This window comes from Typopeltis vanoorti, chromosome 16 (genome assembly GCF_054136105.1).
Source record: "Typopeltis vanoorti isolate ZY-2024b chromosome 16, IOZ_Tvanoo_1.0, whole genome shotgun sequence".
Classification (NCBI taxonomy): Eukaryota; Metazoa; Arthropoda; class Arachnida; order Uropygi; family Thelyphonidae; genus Typopeltis; species Typopeltis vanoorti.
In genome coordinates, this window is record NC_143564.1 from 12457978 (window position 1) to 12480547 (window position 22570).

The window sequence follows — 22570 nt, forward strand, 5'->3', positions numbered from 1 at the left end:
TTTGGAAATAGTTCATTATAACTATTATTTAATATATATTGCAATATGTCTTGCACGTTATTTATATTTTTTTGGTCCAAGATCAATTCTCGTAACAAATCAGTTTCCTGGATTAAGTCTTTGTTTACATCTTGACTATAATATTTTACAAAATCCCTTGAGCGGTTTTCTAGTTCATTTTTTTCTAATGTTTTTATATCAGTGACTAATTTAAAATAAGAAATAGCATTGGGTATATTTTTAAATCTCATCTATTTGTACAATAGCAGTATCAATCACAATGTTGAAAAATTGACATCTAAATTCCTCTACCGGGTTTAGTAAAACTTCATCTTCTGCTAGTTTGGAAAATAATCTTTTTCTTTTTCGAATTCTTTTTTCAGGGAAGTCTTCGGAAATATTCAAGTTTCGTGCTATCATTTTTGCGTCGCCTAAAAATGTGTTAAATTTTGATCTTAAATTTTGGATTTCATTTTTAATTTTATTCACTTAATTAAAAGCAGAGTCAAGAACGATTGTTTTTCCTTGAAATAGTTTGTTGGTACTATTAATTTTTGACAATACAGTCATATCCCGAAGTTACGTGATAGGTGGGACCAACAAAAAGCACATAAGTCGAATTCGCATAACTCGGATATAATTTTGCATACAAACATAAAAAATATTAGTTAATTGGGACCAAAGGTTTACAAAACACCTATATTTTTTAAGAAATATAATCATAATTGTAGTTTTTCGTACATAAAAAAAAAGAAAGTTTTTTCAATGTCAATGGTTTCATAAAATCTAATAGATTCGTCTGATGGCATAATGTCTTTTTCTTGTCACGCAAAATTTCTTCATAGCAAGCTATTGATTTTTTTATTCCTTACCTTGTGGCTACAATTCGTTCCTTGTTAGAATCTATGTCCTCCAAAATTTGTAAACCTTTCTTTTATGATTGTTCTTACTGTGGATTCCTGTGGATCAAACTTCTTTGCTAGCTCACAAATTTTCATTCCGCCTTCAAAATCCTTAATAATGTTGAGTTTTGTTTCCAAAGTCGATGTTTTTCTTTTCTTGCTAGCTGTAGAAGAATCAGACTTGCTTCCTTTCAATGACATTATTATTTTTTATGTGATAAAATTTTTATCAAGAACATAACATTAAACAATCGCAAGGTTTATAGACTATAAAAATCATGTATGAATGGAGACCACACAAAACACGTCAGTGCTTGTTCACAGCATGTGTGACACTGGTGAATGCAGCCAGCTCCAGAAAGATACTAGTGGTGAGGCATGAAGCGGGACGGGAATGTGTACATATATGAAACCGCGTACGGATTCGCATAAGTCGGGGTATGACTGTATTGTAAACCACACTGATAAGCTTAAAATAAATGGTATTTCTTGTAATGAATCTAGTAGACTTTTAGCTTCGGATACTGCTGTGTTATCGTTAATTGCACCAATAAATTTTTCTAAGGCATTATAAGTTTGTTCAAACTGTGTATACACTGCTTTGACTGCGTCTATTTTGGCTTCCCATCGAGTATCACATAATGGTTTAAGCATAATATTTAAATGCATTTGTATAATTTCCCACCTTTTTGTCTTCTTCTATTTCTTCTTCTCTTCCGTCTAAGACAGGTTGAGTCTTCTCTTGAGCAGGATCTTCCAGTCTTCTCTATTCCTTGCTGTTCGAAAAAGTCCCTTATATGTTCTGCATCCCGAGATGTTCTTTATTAATTTCAGCCAGGTAATTCTTGATCTTCCGGGTCTTCTTTTTTTTCAGTTGGAAAAGTATTGATTAGGACGTTAGGAAGTCTGTCTGCGTCCTTGCGTACAATGTGTCCAACCCATCTCAGTTGTTGTTTTCTAATTTTTTCTGTTATTATTGTCTTTTTATACAATAGTTCTTGTCTGACTGTGATGTCTGTTTTCTTTTCTATCCAACTTGTTCTATTTATTTTTCTTAAGCATTTCATTTCAAATGCCAGCAGTTTTTTCTCCTCTCTTTTTTTAACTGTCCATGCTTCTGCTCCATAGATGACTGTTGGTATAATTATTGCTTCATATAATTTGATTTTGGCTTGCTTAGAGTTTTCCAGATTTTCTGTAATTTTCCCATGGTGGTCCATCCTATCGCTATTCTGTGTTTGATTATTTTGAGTTCATCTATTGTTTCTGTTAGTTTTGATCCAAGATATATGAAGTTGTCTACTTGTTCAATTTGTTCTCTGTTTAGGGTGGCTGAGATGGTAGTTCTGTTCTTCCCTATTTTCATCACTTTTGTCTTTTGTATATTTATTGTCATGTCATATGTTTACAGGTTTTGTTTAGCTTGTTGATCAACTTTTGTAGTTCATTTGAGGTTCTTGCAAGAAGGACGAGATCATCTGCATATTTGATATTATTTATGTTTAAACCATTGACATTGATTCCAGGCTCATTGTCTATTGCCTTCTTTACAACTTCTTCTAGATATATGTTGAATAGGCATGGGGATAATGGGCATCCTTGTATTACTCCTTTTTGGATCTCTATGGGTTCTGTTGTGAGTGTGTCCTTTTTAATTATTGCATTTGTCTATTGCTTTTTCTAGTGGAATTTTAAGAAGGATTTCTCTGTTGATGCTATCGAAAGCTTGTTTAAAGTCCACAAAACAACAATATAGTTCTTTATGGTCTTCCCAGCTGAGCTCTGCTAGTTGGTGCAATGTGAAAATTTGGTCTATTGTTGAATAGTTTCCTCAGAAACCAGCTTGTTCTATGCCTATCATTTCTTCATAGGTGTTTTTTAATCTATTTTGTATAATTCTTATGAATATTTTATAGGTGTGAGGGAGTAAATTGATTGGTCTGTAATTTCTGCAGTCTCTTTTGTCTCCTTTCTTGTATATTGGGATGATCTTTCCAATTCTCCAGTCATCTGGGATCTCTCCTGTTTGTAGTATTTTATTGAATAGGGTTGTTAAATATTCTATTGATATGCTGCCACCATATGACCACAGTTCAGTAGGGATAGTATCAATGCCTGGTGCTTTATTGTTTTTCATCTGTTTTATTGCGTATCTAACTTCTTCTTGTAAAATTTTTGGGTGATCATTATTTTCTTCTATTGTTGGTATTGTAGTTTTGTTTCCTTGGTGGAAGATAGTCTTAAAATGGTTTGACCGGATTTTTCTTATATATTCAATATTCCCGGTTTCAGTCATCTTGTTGTTTATCATTGTTACTGCTTTTGCTGAGAATTCCTTTGTAATTTCTTTTACAGTATCATGGAAGACTTTTAGGTTGCTTTGTTGGTATGCTTCTTGGCATTTCTTAGCTTTTTCTTCTAACCATTTTTCTTTGGCTTTTTTGCATAAGTTATCAACTTTGTTTTTTAGTGCTCTGTATTTTTCTCTATTCTCTTCATTGTTTTGTTGATGCAGAAAACCTTTTTGTAGATGCAGAAAATATGCAGTATAAACGTTGCAATATTCCGAAAAATGTTTTACAATATATACTACTGAAAGCAGCATCACGTTATCAAATTAAAAGAATGTGATAAGCAAGGTACATAAATTGCATAAGGGTTTAAACTAATTATTCCAGATTGTACACCTTTATATGTTCCCTTCACATTGCTGCCGTTATCGTATGCTTGCCTTCTACAATTCATATCTAAATCAAGCTCACCTATTCTTTTAAAAAGCAAATTTGCTAGACCTTCACCAGTCACTTCAGTTACTTCAATAAATTCTATAAATGACTCATTTATAATTAATTTTTTGTCTACAAAATTTACATATCTAATAATTATTGAAGTTTGTTCCTTGTGAGAAATATCAGGTGTACAATCCATTTGGATACTGTAATATATGGCTGCTTTTATATCGTCTTTAATTTTATTAAGGATTTCATTACCTAATGCAGCAATAATTTCCTCTCGAAATCTATGTGCCAAATGATGCACAATTCTTTTTTTCGTATTTTTAATTCTGTTTACATGATCCATTAGCACAGGATCATATTTACTTAATAATTCTATTAAACTTAAAAAATTTCCATTATTCGGCGTTCCTATTGTTTCATGGAATCCTCGAAATGACAGATTATTACTTGCTAAAAACAGAATTACATCTACAATTCTTTGGAATAGTAACTTTAGAAGTTCCATTTTTTATTTATATTAATTTGATTTGTTCTGTCAACAGTCGAACATAAATTAAGCCTTTTTAATAATTCATGCCAGGCAATAAAAGAATTAAAGTGACCAACAGAAAGCTCATGATCTTAAATTACAGATGACAGTTTTCTCCATTTATTAAAACCATATATAAATCATGTTGCTTGATCTTTTCCTCTTCTTTTGGAAAATAATACACAACAAAAGCAAAATACTGAGTCTTGAGCTTTTGAGTAAACTAACCATCTGTGAAGTTGAGTTTCACCATTTGGCATTTTTTTTAAATGGTACGATGTAGAAAATGATCTACCTTCAACATTCTTAACGAATGCGTCTTGATGATGTTGTTTAGGTCCGGTTTTAACACAAAATAATCTAAATTTATCAGTTATAATATTTGGCCTCAAACCTGGATCATTTATATTCACTTGATCACCATCGTTATTATTGTTTTCATCGTTATTTGCTGTATTCAAAACGTTTTGTATAATCAGACGCGTCTTTTTCGACGAATCCCACAGTTTCTACATTTTCGTTGAAAAGTTGTGTAGCTTGTTTGGAATTTTCTTCTTCAGTTGAAGTTTGAATCGCAACTGCTGAAGTCGTAGTAATTTCATTGTCAGATTTATTTTTTAGCCATGAAAACAAACCTACTTGTGATTTTTTGAGATTTTGCTTTTCTTCTTTTTTCTTTTCTGCTGATTTCCTTTTTTGACACCCAGAGGGATACTTTCTTGTCATGGACATTATGGGTTAGGCTTTACCTGTTGAATAAGTAAATAATATTAAATATTTTTATCCCATGAATTAACAAAAAATTAAATATGTACATACTTTTTACAATATTACAAAATTTTAGAAACACTCAAGGAATGTGTTTATTTTTTTCGTTTGTTTACTTCAGTAAATCAGTTTCACCCTTATCTATCACTATTAACTGAGTTGAAATTAACATAGTTGAGATCTAATCACGTGCAGACAATACCTCATAATCCCGAATATTGATAATACATTTCACATAGCTTTAAAAATAACCTACCGTATTTACTGGAATATAAGTGGTCCTCGCGTATAACTCACACCCTTGATTTTAATTTGCGAAAAAAAGAAATTGAAAAGTGTTGCATAACCTCGCACAGAAAAAAAAAGTTTAATCACGTTCATCTCATGGCAATAGATCCCGTGGCAAACCACGCGCTCTCCATACTAGCCAATACATCTGCAGACGCAAGTAAAAGCAGGTTGTTTTATTGTATCACTGAATAAGGTACAAAAATTTGCAGTCTTTGTAATATATTTCTCAGCAAATAGTGCAATTAGAGACAGCTGGGATAAAAATGGCACTAACTAATGAATCGCGTGTCCTTTCCCCCAAAAACTATGCTATTTAGCCACAAGCAAAACCATATGCTGCATTAAACGTGTTAAAGCTAGGAAATATATAGTGAATATTGTTATGACACTTTCAGATATTGAATTTGGTTGAAGAGAATTAGCATTTCAATTCAAAAATTGTCTGCTGACTTTTATCTTTGACTCGCACGATCTTTTGTTAATACCGCACCAATCATATGCACATATCTTTACTGGCCTAGTACCATGGCTGTCTGTTCATTAGACATTCGTGAAGGATTGTTAATTAAGTATCTCAAGTCTTGTAAATTACTGCTAATTTTTGCTTGAAATAATGGGAATGCAGATGGTGCTATTTGGGTAGATGCATACAAGGAAACTGCTCTCTAGGCAGGAAATACCAATTGCAATATATGCAGGGATTTTACGAAAAAAACTGAAAACTTTAGTTTCCGAAAATCAGTCTAAAGGAAATTTGCTTTTATATCTAATAAGTTAAACATATTAATTGACAATAAATACTTCCATATTTTAATGACTTACGATTTAATAAAATCCAAATACACTTTAGAAAATGGATACATTCTTTATGAAACATGAAAAGATATATCAAATGATGGTAAAGGAGTCATGCCACGTCTGGATGCCTGACAAATAATGCAACAACTGAACTGGACAAAACTTGTACATCAGTATATCGCGGAGATATATCGATGGCTTGGAAATAGGATGTTTGTTTCTATTTTTCTTATTATTTATTATTATGAAACAGTTGGTAGAGTTTAATTAATTATTTTGTTTTTATTTGGTATAGCTGTACTTAATAAAATTGTATTATATTAAGTTAAAATATGTGTCAGCAAAGATGTTTGAAATGTATTTTTTTATTTAATTATTTTTTAAGATGAGCCCTGGTTGCGTGCCAGAAAAAAGTCATTGGCATGCCACATTTAGCAGGCATGTTAAGGGTTGTCCACCCCTGCTCTAGACTAACCATATATAAAGAATATAATAAACATTTTTTCAACGGTTTCGATAACAAGCCAAATGATAAAAATGTGTAACATTTATATCATTAAATAGTTAGTTAAAAACTAATGACGAATCAGGCATTTTAGGGTAATCATGTTTGTTAATTTTTATACACTGCATAAACGCATCAAAAGGGTTAAGCAAAAACCCTAATATAATAGAGAAACACAGATATTATTACCAGGGGCCCTAAAATCCTGTCGATGAAATCCCTTTAGTTATAAGCAAAATTAGAAGAAGAAAAAAAAATAAAATTAAATAAAAAATATGTTTCCACAAATGTGTACCGACTGTGCCCACTCGCTTGTGGGGCCTGGGTGCATTGCACCCACCACACCCCTTGATGGCAGGCCCTGCCAACCACCCTCCATGCAAAAAAGCCATTCCTCATCCTCTTACTCACTACTTCTGTTTGCAACTTCCAGGGATGGCCTCTTGTCCTTGCTCCTTCCTGTTGTTCTACCATACAAAAGAATTCCCCAGTGTCAACCCTGTAACTACCTCTCAACAATTTAAATGTCTCACTCATATCAATTTTCCTTTTTCTATCTACCAAATTCTACAGGCTGCATGCCCTCAGTCCATTGTCATAGTCCAGTCTTGATATCGTTTTTGATATCCACCTTTGCACTGTCTCAAAGATTAAATTATCCTCTTCGTATCCCACTGACCAAATTTGAACAATATAATCCAGATGTGATCTGATCAGGACTTTATAAAATGGAATCACCACTCTTCTATCTCTTCTGATCGGCATTTTACATAATATTGCAGCAGTCCTCTGGATTACCTTCACCACTTTGTGATATGTTCCCTAAACCTGAATTTTCTATAAATCATCACTTCAAGGTCCCCTACCTCCTTCACTTCTTCTAGTACAGTTTCTCCAACAGAATATGCAGTCTATCAATGGATTCCAAGCTTCAAGACCTTGCATTTACGTGCACTAAACTGAAAACCCCACTCATTTGCCTATCTGTCTGGCTTACACAAATCCTCCTGAAGGTTATCATGTTGGCACTATTTCTAATGATCCTTCCCAACTTAACATTATCTGCAAACCACTCAGTATCTCCCTGCAAGCTATTGACAGTGTCATTGATATAAAAATGAAACAGTGCAAGTCCCAGTACTGAGGCTTGAAGGATCCCACTTCATTAATCATTGCATCTCCTTTCTGCATTGCATTCATTAAATGTATGAGGATTCCACAGGCACATTAAACAAGAAACTATATGGAAGCTTTTGTTATGCCATAATATCAGGTTTTTGTTTCTCCAAGAAACATACTTCTTCAGATATAAAATCTTTAACAGACAGCTATCCATTTTTTCTTATTGGAACTTTGGAAGATTTAATAGGGCTGCTGTAGGAGTTCTTATTCTCCCCCCCCCCCTTCCTTCCTTCTTGGGTCATTCAGTAATATCCGAAGGGATGCAGAAGGGAGAATCTTGAAATAGAATGGAATACTGTGGGTGTGTAATAAGGTTTATAAATGTTTTACCATCCAGTGGAACAGTTAGACGAAAATTCTTCCAGGAATCAGAGACATATTTCTACGGTGTCCACTACAGCAGCGCTTCCCAAACTGTGGGCCACGGCTCCCTTGGAGGATGTGGGTTTTGTTGAGGGGGGGCCATGAAATAATGAAAACAAATTGAACATGTTTTAAGACTAAGTAGATTTTTTTTTATCTTAAAAGAAACACATTTAATTTTTATTATTTATTATTTCTTTTTTATTATTTTTATGTTTTATTGAAAAAAAAATCACACATTGGTGTTGGCTCACAAATTTCGCTTCCTGCGTATTTCGGTGCTTGATGAATATTAGCACCTTGATGCTAGTATATTAGCACTTGATGTTAGTGATATTAGCACGATGAACTTCATATAAGTTTCATTTCAAAGCAGAAATCTAAGAATTGCAGTTTCAAATATTTCACCTGAAAACACACATCAACTCAACATCACCAGAATTAAAGATCTGTACTATCAACATAAGAAGCCTGAATGGCAAAGAAATGGAGCTAGCTGAGGAATTAGATAAGTACCAGATCGACATAATAGGGGTGACTGAAACAAAAAAAAAAAGACAAAAACTGGTGAGATCTTTCTGAGCAATAAATACAAAGTGTTATATTCAGGCAACGACAATCAAGGAAAAGAAGGAGTAGCCATAGTATTCAACACTAAATACGAGGCTAATCTTCTTGAATGGCAGGTAGTCTCAAGTAGAGTGATGTGGGCAAATATCAGAATGGGGAAATGGACAATGAGACTTCTTTGTGCCTGTGGTCCCACAGAAGGTTCTACTAAGGTAGAAGTGGAGGAATTTTTTGAGACTTTAGAGAAAGCAAATGACACAATGAAAAAGGAAAAGTTGGTCCTTGTTGGGGATCTAAATAGCAGAGTAGGAAATGATTGCCAGACATACAAAAATATTTTGGGAAAATATGGAGAAAAGAGCAAAGCTAATAATAATGGCAAATACTTGATGGATTTCTGTTCAGGACATGGACTGGTTATTACTAACACCATGTTCCAACATAAAAATGTGCACAAATTCACATGGAGAGAAGAGGCAAGGAATAAGAAGTCTCATTGACTATGTTATTGTTGATAGTGATTGAAAGTTTATTTTTCACTTAGTTAGACTATAATAAATTTAGTTTAATCCTTTATCCAAGTGTGAGCAAACAAAGTTTGTGCCTGAAAGTATCTTCAGGACTGGGGTAAGGTGGTACACCCGGGCAACTCGTTACAAAGGTGGAGCGGGCTTGCTCCACCTTTGCAATGAGTTGCCCGGTATTGTCGTGACACACCTTTGCAGACGTGGCACACCTTTACTTTATCACCTCAATAAAGGTTGAAACTGGTCTAATATATTGGCCCATAATGCATAGCATGATACATTCTGTAAGGATATGTGCATTGCACATATCTATAATTCTTATTCTCATGATATTCCTTCCATGTCATCTTCTTCTTATGAATCTCTTGCCTAATAAAGTTACTCATTCAAAACATTCCCACTCTATTTTTTCTTTGAACTTTAGGGATACATATAGATACAGCCTCATTTAAACACTTTTTCAAAGATTCCTCTGCATTGATATCTTTCCCATTCCTTAACAGATACCATGGGACCAGACATAGTATTTTCCTGAGCTAGTCATAATTTCCAGCATTGTAGTTCAGCATGTAACTTGTCCTAATTGGAACATCTATATAATTAGCTACTTCCCAGGAAGTATGGCATGATCGCTGTCACCAACTGGTGGTCAAGTAGTAATATTCATAACTGACATCCCTTCTGATTCTTTGATCAAATCTAACATTATGGGATACCAAGGCAATTGATGTGAAGTCATTAGCCTCTATATACCAGTCTTTTTATGGAACACTTTGAAAACACAGCCCTGAACTTATATCCCTCTAAAACCCACAGTATGGCTATGCTGCACTGCATGGATGAGGTGTTCTCTGTTTGGCTACATTGCTGGAATACAATTGAAATGTATCTTGACACATACCTCAATAGCCAACAACCAATCCATTTCAATGATGAAATCAGAACTAAAAAGGAAAACAATTATTGTCTACTCTTGATAAAATAAAGCTTTATCCTTTTCAGTCTACAGAAAATGTACCACACCGAAAGACAGTCCCGATAACAAGAGGGGCGAGGTCAGATTGATTCCTAAGGCCTGCAGTTTTTAATGGCCCAGGTATAAAATAACAATAAATTACAAAATTTTGCTTTTCCCCAGGCCTAGCATTAGCTGTTGATGCCATTGCTGGAAGATCCATCATCTAAACCAGGGGTTCCCAACCCCCATGCTTGCGGGCACCATGGTGCCCGTCGACCAATTTGTGTGTGTCTGCCACTGTTCAACTGTGTGCTGTATAGTTTGAAATAATCACGCAACAATTCATAGCATGCTATATGACGCATGCGTTAATGACATATGACTAGTATTAAATGCATACAATGTAAAGTAGACGTGCATTCAAAGTTGTTCATTCCAGTTTAAGAACTAGAATATCATCATATTCTCCTAATTATGAAGCACTGGCCAATGAAATGCAATGCCAAAGATCACACTAACTTACATATATATATTTAAATTTTTATATAATGTAAACTTTTAAGTAATAAAACAGTTGATTATAATGTAAACTTTGTATGTATTCATTTAACAAAAGAATTCAAAAAATTTGCTTGAAAAAATAGATGGTGCCCGTCGCCCTATCGGTATTTTAGAATGTGCTCTAGGAAACAAAGAGGTTGGGAACCCCTGATCTCAACTATCACTACCCCTCCCAGCAATATGAAGTCATCAAAACTTTTGCATATTGAGCAAAAATCTCTTGTTTTCTAGAAAGTTATCATATACAGACTGCCTTCAAGCCATACCAAAAAAAAAAAAAAAATACCTTTCGTTATTTGCTCACCAGAAGATTCTCCATAATCTTGACTATCCTGGCATCTACAGCATCTCTTGCTCCTGCAAACAACTTTCATATTTTAGACAAACAAGAACCACCTCCATTTTCTGTCTGGAGGAACACAGAAACTACATCTATTACCTGCACTACAGCTGTTGTGGAGTTAATGAATCACTGGATCATGTGGGATTTCTCTTTTATACAGAAACGGGTATAAATAGGTTGTTTCTAGAATCTTTCACAACATTACAACGTTCAAGAAATCAACAAATTTGGCTGCTTCACTTCACTTTCTTAACTTTCCAGAGTTATTTCTAAGTTGATTCAGAAATTAAAAATAAAGAATAATAATACAATATAGTATATTGTTATTTCCATTTCCTTTGTTTTTGAATGGATTTGGTGGAAATGTGACTCTAATAAAGAAGACTGCACTGTCAGATTTTGAAATCTTTTAAAAGTATTTGTAGCACATATGATCCATATTATTACATGGACATGTGATAACTTGAAATATAAGATATTCCAAGAATTATAAAAAAAAAAAAAAAAAAAAAAAAAAAAAAAAAAAAAAAAACTAGGATTCAAACTAATGGTATTGATCTTTAGTTGCAGCAGATTTATCGTATACCGATTCATACTATAGCAGGTATGAATCCTTGTTTGTTCTTATCTATATAATAATTATATAATATGAACACTTTCATAGGTTTGTGAAATCTGGTACTGCATTTAGGTATTTTGGTCTTCATCATACTATTTTTATTGGCAAAATGATTCTGCTCTGTCTGAATGGAATTTAATGAAATGTTATAGTTAGAATACTGGCTAATATTTATTTCTTCAGTACTGACATTTGTTAGCTAGTTTTTTCTGGCAAAATTAGGTGAAACAGTATTATCTACCCCACAATGCATAGAAAGAACTCTGGATTTGGTTGTGATAATGAATGACCACTTTACTAGAATGCTTTTATGAAATGTATTAAGAAATGTAAACATGGATTATTATGAACTGTAACACAATTTTAGAAATTATCAAAGCACCAAAAAATGTAGTATTAGACAAATAGATGAAAATTATTTTTTTATAAGACTTGTCATTTTTTGTTACTGTTAATTCATAACCTAGATAGTGTAAGAGCATTTATTGTTGTTGTTTTTTTATTAGATCCAGAATCAATTCAAGAAATTAATGCTCTAGTAATTACTGATTCTGAAATATTGTTAACTTGGAAAGCACCAGTGGGAGAGAAAGATAGTTATGAAATACAGTATCAGGATCAGTATGGAAATCTAGTCAAAAATTTAACTTCCAGAGAAAGGATTAGTTATTCCAGACTGAAACCATATCATAATTATACATTTCTTATTGCTGTTGTCAGTGGCTATGACACATCTACAGTGCTCCGTAGCCATCCCTTCTCACAGACCTTTCAGACTTTGGAATCAGGTATCATTCATGTAATTCTGAAAACCGTTGAATTGGATTTTTCTGATCAAATTTTATTGCTATTTTAAATTAGCTTGTCTTATATTAGTAATCATTAATAATGAATGATGGTGGTATATTGAAAAATATAGTTTATAAACTATGGCAGATAAGTTATTTTCTCCCAGATTGTTGATTCACATCATTTTTAACAAATGTTTATACATAGAAAAGAATTTGAATTAAATTATACAATTTTATTGTATAATATAAATCAAATTCTTTGCATTTTGCACAAACAGAAATATGGCCAGCCTTAAACTATAAAAAATTTTTACAGTATCACACAATTTCATGTTTTTTTTTTTGTGTTTTTTTTAGCTGTTGCTAGGTGCATTGTAGGCCAAGTATGAAGCTGGAGTTTTTGTCAAGAGCTGCTTTTGAAATGCTATAAGGAACTGTTTCAAGGAATGCCTTGACACACTTGTTGAAAAATTAGTGTTTCGAAAATCATTTTGGTTATTTGGTCAGAGCAGATGTTTGAATCGGAAAATCAAAAATAGTAATCGTAATCAGTTCTAGGAGGGAAAGGAGGAAAAGAAATCAAAGAGATCATTTCATTTGATGCCATTGTAGTGCTAAAGGCCAGGTGAAAAATATCATGGAAAAGGTTATGGGCTGATATATCAAGAGGAGAGGAGAGGAAAGTTAATTAAATATACCGCAGTATATTTAGAGGTGATTTAGGAAGAGAACAGAAGTGTTGGCAGCCGGAGAGGATTTTACTATTTTTTTTGGTTAGCAGCTGGACACTTTGTAATTACTAACAGCAAAAGTTTATCTTCCTCCACCCTGATCACTGGAATTAGAGAAGCAGTGCCATTTCTGCTGTGAATGTTTGAGTCCCCAAGAAAGATGATCTCACTATGGAAAATCAGTCGTCAAAGATGAATAATCAAAAATATCATAATGGTAACAAGAATTTGAAGGGTAACAGAGATAGCACATCAACAAGTTGAATACAAGTGAAAGAAGAAGAAAAAATTCCATTGGCGATCAACAAGAGAGGATTCAAAATTTGGCATTCTCTAACAAAGGATGTCAGATTCTGACAAATGTGGAAATCCCATCCTTATTACAATAGTGAGTGAGGGTATGGACTCAATCCTGAGAACATGTGCCAAAGATGGTTCTGCTATATGAAAATCTTCTAACAAAAAAGATATTCAAATGTGTACCACAGAGATATATCTTGAGACTCTAATAGATGGACCATCTTCTGATGCCATGGATGTCTTTCCCCCCCAAGAAGAAGATAAAATAATACCTAGTGTCGTAGGAGTACAATATGATGTGTCTTGAATATTTTTCTTGATGATGAAGAAATGGTGGATAGTGGCCATCCTCAATCCTCAAAAAAAAAAAAAAAAAAAAAAAAAACTAATGAAAACAAAACTGCTCAACACAGGAAGCCAAATGATACCACTAAAAAAAAATAATGTAAGCATTCCTACAATAGAATTGTTTTGATTTCCGTCAAAACATCGATGACATCAAGGCCCTTGAAAAAGTATAAACCAGTATGCTTCTGTCTGTAGGACACATTACCTAAAGCCAAGAGATGATCTGTCCTTACAAATGATGGTAATCATTTGTAAGGACAGTAAAGGGAATGGACCTGCTCATTGAGTAGTTGCCATCCTTGTGGGCAATCACACCACCTTCCAGCAAGTCTCATTCAGTACAAATGTAGAAGCAGTTGCTGTCCAACTCTCAGATGGAACTTCATTAACAGTATGCTGCATCTATGTCCCTCCTGATAAAGATATCTCTTGAGATGACCTTGATGATGCCATATTGCAGTTACCACCCCTCCTTACTTTTAATGGAGGATTTAAATGGACACAACATTCTGTGGAGTAGTGCTTGAACAGACATTAGTGGAAGAGTTGTTGAGCATATTCTTAACAATAGCAATCTCTCCCTCCTAAATATTTACAGGAAGCAACACTTTTCTTATGCCTATCTGAACATTCATTCCCATAGACCTTAACTATATGCTCACCTTCCCTTTTCCCACTCTTCATGTGGGAATATAATGAGATTTATTTGGGAGGGATCACTTTCCAAATATCCACCTTCCTTCATGGCAACTGTGCACTCCATCATGGATATCACAATGAAAATTGAGCAAGCTGACTGTCATCATTAGCAGAATTTATTCTGCAATGGTTAATTCTTTTTCCATCAATGATGAAGCAAATCACATGACAGAGTGTAGCACACAAGCTGCCACAACTGTATTCCTAGAACATCTAGTTGGTTTCCATGTCACCTTATATCGTAGTGGAAAGACACTTGCACAGCAGCAAAAGAACTTCAGAATGAAACTTGGTGTATATTTTGAAGATACCCCACTACAACAAACCTCATTGTTTTCAAACATCCCCAAACTCAAGCACAACACATGTGCTGTCAGAGTCAAAAGGAATCCTGAATCCACTATCCCAGAACGACCAATACAAAGAAGTTTGGCAAAAAATATAGGAAATGAAGGACAAATATACCACCTACCATCTCTGTATCCTTGAACACAATGGTTGTACAGTTGCTGATTCAGATTTTTGCAAACACATCAGCGCAACATCTTCCTACCCCCCCCCCCCCCCAGTTCCTTGCTCAAAAAAAAACAAAGCAGAAAAACAACAAACACCGTTTTCTTTGAATGACACTGAAGAATACAACAGGCTGTTCATAAAAAAAATAAAAGCTGATTTGCTTAAATGCCGTTCAACTGCTGTTGGACCAGACAATATCCATTATGAGATGTTAGAACATCTGTTACCATCATCCATGGATCAACTAATGCACCTTTACAACAGAGTTTTTTGTGAGAGCATATTTCTGGATACCTGGCAAAAGGCAATTATAATTGCCTTTCCTAAGCCAGGTAAGGATCCAAAATCCCCAAAGAACTATCTTGCTGTGACTAACTGCTTGTACAAAATTCTGTAAAAATGGCTAACTTTCATCTTTTATGATTTCTGGATTTTTGCCAGAACACAGTCTAGCTTCCAAAAATATTCTGCTGTTGATCTAGTCTGGCTGTATGCATCCATTAGAGATCATCATCTTTTCAGGGATTTAGGCCCAGTGGCCTGTTCTGGTCTCTTTCCATCTTTTTCTTGGTCATCCCTGACTTCTATATCCCTCCAAGTGACTGGTATCGGAGTATTTTTTTTCGTTAGTCTTGATATGTTCAGTCCACTTCTTTCAATATTCATATACTTTGCCCAGTACTGAGTCTATTTTTAGTTCTTTACGTATTCCTTTAATTCTTCTTTTGTCCCAGAGAGCCTGCTGTCCTTGGTAGGAATTTCGTTTCTCCAGCTTCTATTATTTTTTCTTCCTCGGTTTTTATGGTTCATAATTCACTTCCATATAGTAGAGAAGGTCTTGCCAAAACTTTATAAATTTTTATTCTTGTGTGCTTTTGAACTTGGTTAGGTTTGAAAATATTATTGATCTTTCCTGTTATCTTTAAAACATTTGAAATTTTGATGTCAATATCAGCTTCTTTTGTATATGATATAGCACATCCAAGGTATTTGAAGCAGTTAACGTGTTCTAAAATTTTATTTTCAATCATGATTTTACTTCTGACTGGAAATGGTCCTTTAAAAGCCATGAGTTTTGTTTTGTCTGTTGATATTTGCATTCCAAATTTTTTTTGCAAAGCCATATATTGATTTTTGAAGTCGTCTTCACTTCTTGCTACGATTATTTGGTAATCTGCAAACAAAAGGTATTATAAAGGGTATTAAGTATAGTTCCACAATGCAGTTTAAATGCCAGTTTTATATTTTCCTTCCATTTCTTTACTAATTCATTTATATAGATAATAAATGACACTGGTGACATTGGGCATTCTTGATGGATCCCTCTGTTTATTGATTTCCATTCTGTAACTTTTTCATTGATTCTTAAGCTATTTGGTTGTTCTGATATATGTTTGTTAGTGCAGCAAGCAGCTGGTTTGGAATTATTATTATTAGTGACACCTCCAAGGAGTCTGAAGACTCATTGCAGGAGGACACCTACTGTACAACTCTCTTCTCCACTGCTACACAGAACCTCTACTACCAATCACCTGCATCAACGCCATCTACTGCCCACAACCACCACCACCACAGCTAGTATTTTTTGGCTGTAAATTGCATGTGTTCTGAAGGGCTGATTTGTCTGTATGCAGGATGAAAAACCTGAGTTTCCAGGAGAAAAAACCCTGCTACCTCCATATGAGATCGTCTAACTCACCTTCAATTGAAAAAGTCCATATAAAGGTTCCTCCCATGATGACGAGAATCGAACTTAGGCCTTTTCTAATCGAAGGGCACAATGCATCGTCGTTCTTCCAATTGTGCTACAGAATGTTTAGATTCTTGAGTATTGTCCACAGTTTGTTCCTTAAGACTCTGTCAAAGGCTTTCTGGTAGTCTGCAAATGACTTATGTATGTTGTATTTGTAATGTTTCCATTAAGATTTTTAATGTAAAAGCTGAGTCAATGCACAATCATCCTTTTTCAAAAGTCATGTTCTTCGCAAATTTTATCTTCTACGTATGATTTAAGTTTTGAAGTTATTATTCATGCATATAACTTATAACCAGTATTTAGAAGACTTATTCCTCTGTAGTTTTCACAGTTGCACTTATTGCCTTTTTTATATATTAAGATGACAATTGCCTGATTCCAATTTCTGGGATTTTTTCTTGCTGACAGATATTGTTAAATAATTTTTAAAGTTGTTTGATGAATAGGATGCCTGCATATTTTATAAGTTCTATATTTATTCCATCTTCTCCAAGGGATTTTTCTGATTTGCTTTGCTATATTGCTTATTGGATTTCTTGTAACATTATTTCTTCCACTGTTTAGTTAGTAGTAAAGCATTATGTCAGTTTTAGATTCTACACTATCTTGTTACTGAAAGACTTAATGTAATTTTGGTTTTATAGAGAATATCCCTCTTTTTATTAAGAACTTTTCTAATCGAATCTTCCAAGTGCTAATGAGAACTCCCCTACTCAATCCTATAACCAAGAAGAGGGATTTCCACAAGGTTCTGTTTTAAGTGTCACACTTTCTGTAATCAAGGTCAACTTGATAACAGAATAACTTCCTCCAACAGTAAGTAATGCATATATGTGAATGACTTCACAGTCTTCTGTCATTCATGTAATAGAAAGACAGCTGTAGCAAGCTATTGACCATCTCTCAACATGGGTACTTGCAAATGGGCTTAAATTTTCACAACAAAAGACGGTTTGTATGTGCACTTTTGTGACAGATTTGGTCTTTATTCTGACCCAGAACCCTAGCTGGGACAATCATTACTCCAAGTTGCAACCAGATACACCACATTGTATGCACTGAAGTAAAGAACATCTATAAGTACCCCGCCCTGCGGGGTACTTATAGATGTTCTTTACTTCATTTGTTCAGGGCATTGATGAGATCAAAACTTGATTATGGGTTCCAAGTCTTATGCTTCTGCGAGAGACTGTGCCCTGCAATGGCTAGACCCTATTCACCATCAAGCCATCAGAATTGCGACTAGAGCATTTTGCACCTCACCTATTCCTAGCATCTATGGCAAGGCAAGCAAACTACCTAACCACCTTGGTCACTTCAGTTTCAACAGCTGCCTCTGTTATTCTAAACAAAAATAAAATCCCTGCCGGACCACTCCATGTAGCCAATTATTTTTTTTCCATGATGGGACAATATTTATGACACTTGACAGATTGTCATAAAACCTCTTTGGTTTGCAGATAAAGCTCTCCAACATGTTCTAGATATAGTGGTGGATAACATAGCTTAGATGCCACCAAATATACTTCCACCATGGCAATGTTACATACCAGCATATAGCTTTTCTTTCAGCAGGCTACTGAAAATTTTCATCCCCTCCTGTCATCTATCAGCAGATCTTTGAAACTCATAGAACTAAATACTCTGATTTTGTGCCTGTTGGTTCAAATGATGGTTCAAAATCAGAGGACCTGGTGAGATCTTCTGCCATCTTTCCAGGCAACATTATATCTGCACAAATTCCACTAGAGCATAACAATAAAGTTATGCACAAGGCTAACCTGTGTGTGTGATAGAGCTTGCATTAAATACATCAGATTGCATTACTACCAAAGATGCATATTATATTCAGATTCATGAAGTTCTCTTTAAGCAGTAAGAAGTCTAGAGCTACAGAAACAATCAGTACCCTCTCAAATGTAACATTTCCTTTTTCAGTTATGGAAGCTACATTTTGATGTATGCTTCTGTTGTATTCCAAGCCATTTGGGATTAAGGGAAGATGCTGAAGCATCTGTAGCATGGCCACAGATGCTTCAGCTAGGTCAGTCCATTTCTCAAGCTTCTGCCATCTGCCTGCACCCTATACCAATTACAGGCATCAGATGCAAGCTTTTATCCCATTTTTAGTTATTTGGAACAGGAAGACTAATTATAAGTTTTAAAAGAGGTATACCATGAGTAGAACATATCGATACAAAATTAATAATGGAAAAAACTCACTTACAAAGATTATTTAATAGTATAATTTTCGCCTGTGTCACAGGCATCTTCAGTACATATTAAGCTCAAATTGAACAATAACTGACAATTCCAAAAAGTGCCACCTAAGTAGCTGGTGTAAGATAACTAAAAAAATATAAATAAATAAATAAATACAATAAAAAGTTGGGAAAGATTAGCTGATTTGTAAAGTACTATCTCCCATAAAGGGGATAGACGTAAGCCGTTGGATCTGTTTAAGTTAGGAGAATGAAGCAGAGTTTCACATGTTTCTTTATAAAGGCGTTCCATGAAGAACTGACTTTTGTGAAGAACTCTTGTCTTTCTCCAATGAACTCTATGTCTAGTGAAGATGGCATGTTCTGCAAGTCCAGACTTTTCAGGTTTAAAGTATTCAATATAAGATTGGGTGTTCTTATATAGCCGAATAGAGGCAGATTTTCCCGTTTGTCCAAAATAAGATAATCCACAAGAGCACGGAATCTGGTAGACACCTGGATGATTAAAATGTGAAAGCTTGTCCTTAGGAGAAGTGAGAAAGGTGGAGATTTTTCTAAATGGTCGAAAGGCAACAAAAATATTCAGTGGTTTTAAAACTTTTGCTATACGTTCATTGATGCCTTGTACATAAGGGATAGGAATGAGTCTTATTTCTTCTGTGTTTGAAGAGGAAGACATATTAAAACTACTCAAAGTTCTTTTAATGAAGCAATTCTTATAACCATTAGATAGAAAGGAAGAAGTTATATATTGTAGTTCGTTCTGTAAAAGATCGTCTGAAGAACAAAAGGAGTGGGCCCGATGAACCAGTGTTTTAATAGTTCCTGCCTTTTGACTGGGATGGTGATGAGATTCCGCATGGATATAATGGCCTGTATGAGTCTTCTTTCTATAAACTGAGAAATGTAGGTTACCATCTGGTTGGCGAAGAATTTGAAGATCTAAAAAGGCTAACTGCTTATTTGATTCTACTTCTAGGGTAAACTTGATCCTAGGATGAAGTGCGTTTAACTTAGTGAGAAATTGTTGAAGTTCACCCGAAGAGCCATTCCATACAGCAAAAATGTCATTGACATATCTGATCCAATGAGTAGGTCTGGGAGAAATGTTGTCAAAGATATGTTGTTCAAAATGTTCCAGAAAGAAATTGGAGATAGCAGGAGAAAGAGGATTGCCAATTGCTGTTCCTTCAATTTGTTGATACAACTTATTTTTAAAAGAAAAATAACCAGAATGTATTACAAAATCAGATACGTTTACAATGTCTGAAGGAAATTCCTGTTGTAGTAATTCAGTGCTTTCAGAAAGAAAATATAAAATACTTTATATTTTCTTTATATTTAGAAATATAAAAAATACTTTGGATTTCAAAAATAAAATTTCAGATCTTCATTTAGACATTTCTGATATCATGATCAGTTTAGATGTTGTTTCTTTATTTACAAATGTGCCTCTTTCTGGAAGCATTGAATTACTACAACAGGAATTTCCTTCAGACATTGCAAACGTAACTGATTTTGTAATACAGTCTGGTTATTTTTCCTTTAAAAATAAGTTGTATCAACAAATTGAAGGAACAACTATGTGCAATCTTCTTTCTCCTGCTATCTCCAATTTCTTTATGGAACATTTTGAAAACGTATCTTTGAGAACATTTCTCCCAGACCTACTCATTGGTTCAGATATGTCGATGACATTTTTGCTGTATGGAATGGCTCTTCGGGTGAACTTCAACAATTTCTCACTAAGTTAAACGCACTTCATCCTAGGATCAAGTTTACCCTAGAAGTAGAATCAAATAAGCAGTTAGCCTTTTTAGATCTTCTAATTCTTCGCCAACCAGATGGTAACCTACATTTCTCAGTTTATAGAAAGAAGACTCATACAGGCCATTATATCCATGCGGAATCTCATCACCATCCCAGTCAAAAGGCAGGAACTATTAAAACACTGGTTCATCGGGCCCACTCCTTTTGTTCTTCAGACGATCTTTTACAGAACGAACTACAATATATAACTTCTTCCTTTCTATCTAATGGTTATAAGAATTGCTTCATTAAAAGAACTTTGAGTAGTTTTAATATGTCTGCCTCTTCAAACACAGAAGAAATAACACTCATTCCTATCCCTTATGTACAAGGCATCAATGAACGTATAGCAAAAGTTTTAAAACCACTGAATATTTTTGTTGCCTTTCGACCATTTAGAAAAATCTCCACCTTTCTCACTTCTCCTAAAGACAAGCTTTCGCATTTTAATCATCCAGGTGTCTACCAGATTCCGTGCTCTTGTGGATTATCTTATTTCGGACAAACGGGAAAATCTGCCTCTATTCGGCTATATAAGAACACCCAATCTTATATTGAATACTTTAAACCTGAAAAGTCTGGACTTGCAGAACATGCCATCTTCACTAGACATAGTTCATTGGAGAAAGACAAGAGTTCTTCACAAAAGTCAGTTCCTCATGGAATGCCTTTATAAAGAAACATGTGAAACTCTGCTTCATTCTCCTAACTTAAACAGATCCGACGGCTTATGTCTATCCCCTTTATGGGAGATAGTACTTTACAAATCAGCTAATCTTTCCTAACTTTTTTTTTTTTTTTTTTTTTTTTTTTTTTTTTTTTTAAGAAATTTATTGACCTTTTTAGTTATCTTACACCAGCTACTTAGGTGGCGCTTTTTGGAATTGTCAGTTATTGTTCAATTTGAGCTTAATATGTAAAATATGTACTGAAGATGCCTGTGACACAGGCGAAAATTATACTATTAAATAATCTTTGTACGTGAGTTTTTTCCATTATTAATTTTGTATAGACTAATTATAAGCTCTCCCAAATTATGCCTGAAATTAAATTGTGGTAGACCCTGCACAGGGTCTGTACAAGAACAGGGAAAGTTGTTTTTGCTCTACTCTGCATAGGTCATAGTCATCTTACACACTCCTTCCTACTGAGGGATAATGACATGACTATGTGTGAGTTTTGTTATGCTGGACTATTCATTATTCATATTTTAATTGACTGCCTTTGTTTTGTTGTTGATCAATTATTGTTATTATTTCAATGTTTATGTATAGTTTTTAGATCTTTATTTGCTTCTTATTTATTACACATGTCCTGGGTGCATCATGACCACAAAAAAAACAAACATATGATAAATGAAGATGTGATACCAAAGTTGACCATGATGTCTTAATTTTTGAGAGTAATGGTTTATAATCTCTCTTGCTCTCTTTCTTTTAATGTGACTCCCTTTCATGAAAGGTTGTAAACTTATATTTCATTAATATCATGGATAGGCTAAGTTTTTTTTTTTTAATTTTTTTTAAGCTTTTTTTCCTAAGTTAGGATTTCTTGATTAGAAATCCTGTAGAGACCAAACATGGAACTTTTTCAAACCACTTCAGGCCTGCAGTAAGTGGGGTGGTGGTAGTCACATACTAGGTGGTAATATTAAATCTTCCACCTAAAGACAAAAAGACTATCATTCATGAGCTTTCATGCCTGTAGTAACGCATTCTAACCCATGACCTATTGGTTGCATTGT

At 34.3% G+C, this 22570-nt stretch overlaps 1 protein-coding gene across 1 annotated transcript in view; it reads left to right on the forward strand.

Moving 5' to 3' along the window:
• LOC150097850 (tyrosine-protein phosphatase 10D-like) overlaps nucleotides 1–22570 on the forward strand; it is a 501687-nt gene that overhangs the window by 280080 nt on the left and 199037 nt on the right. The window contains exon 16 of the mRNA XM_090406609.1: nucleotides 12161–12442. Coding sequence (XP_090262735.1) covers nucleotides 12161–12442 — 282 coding nt within the window. The remainder of the gene's footprint in view (nucleotides 1–12160; nucleotides 12443–22570) is intronic.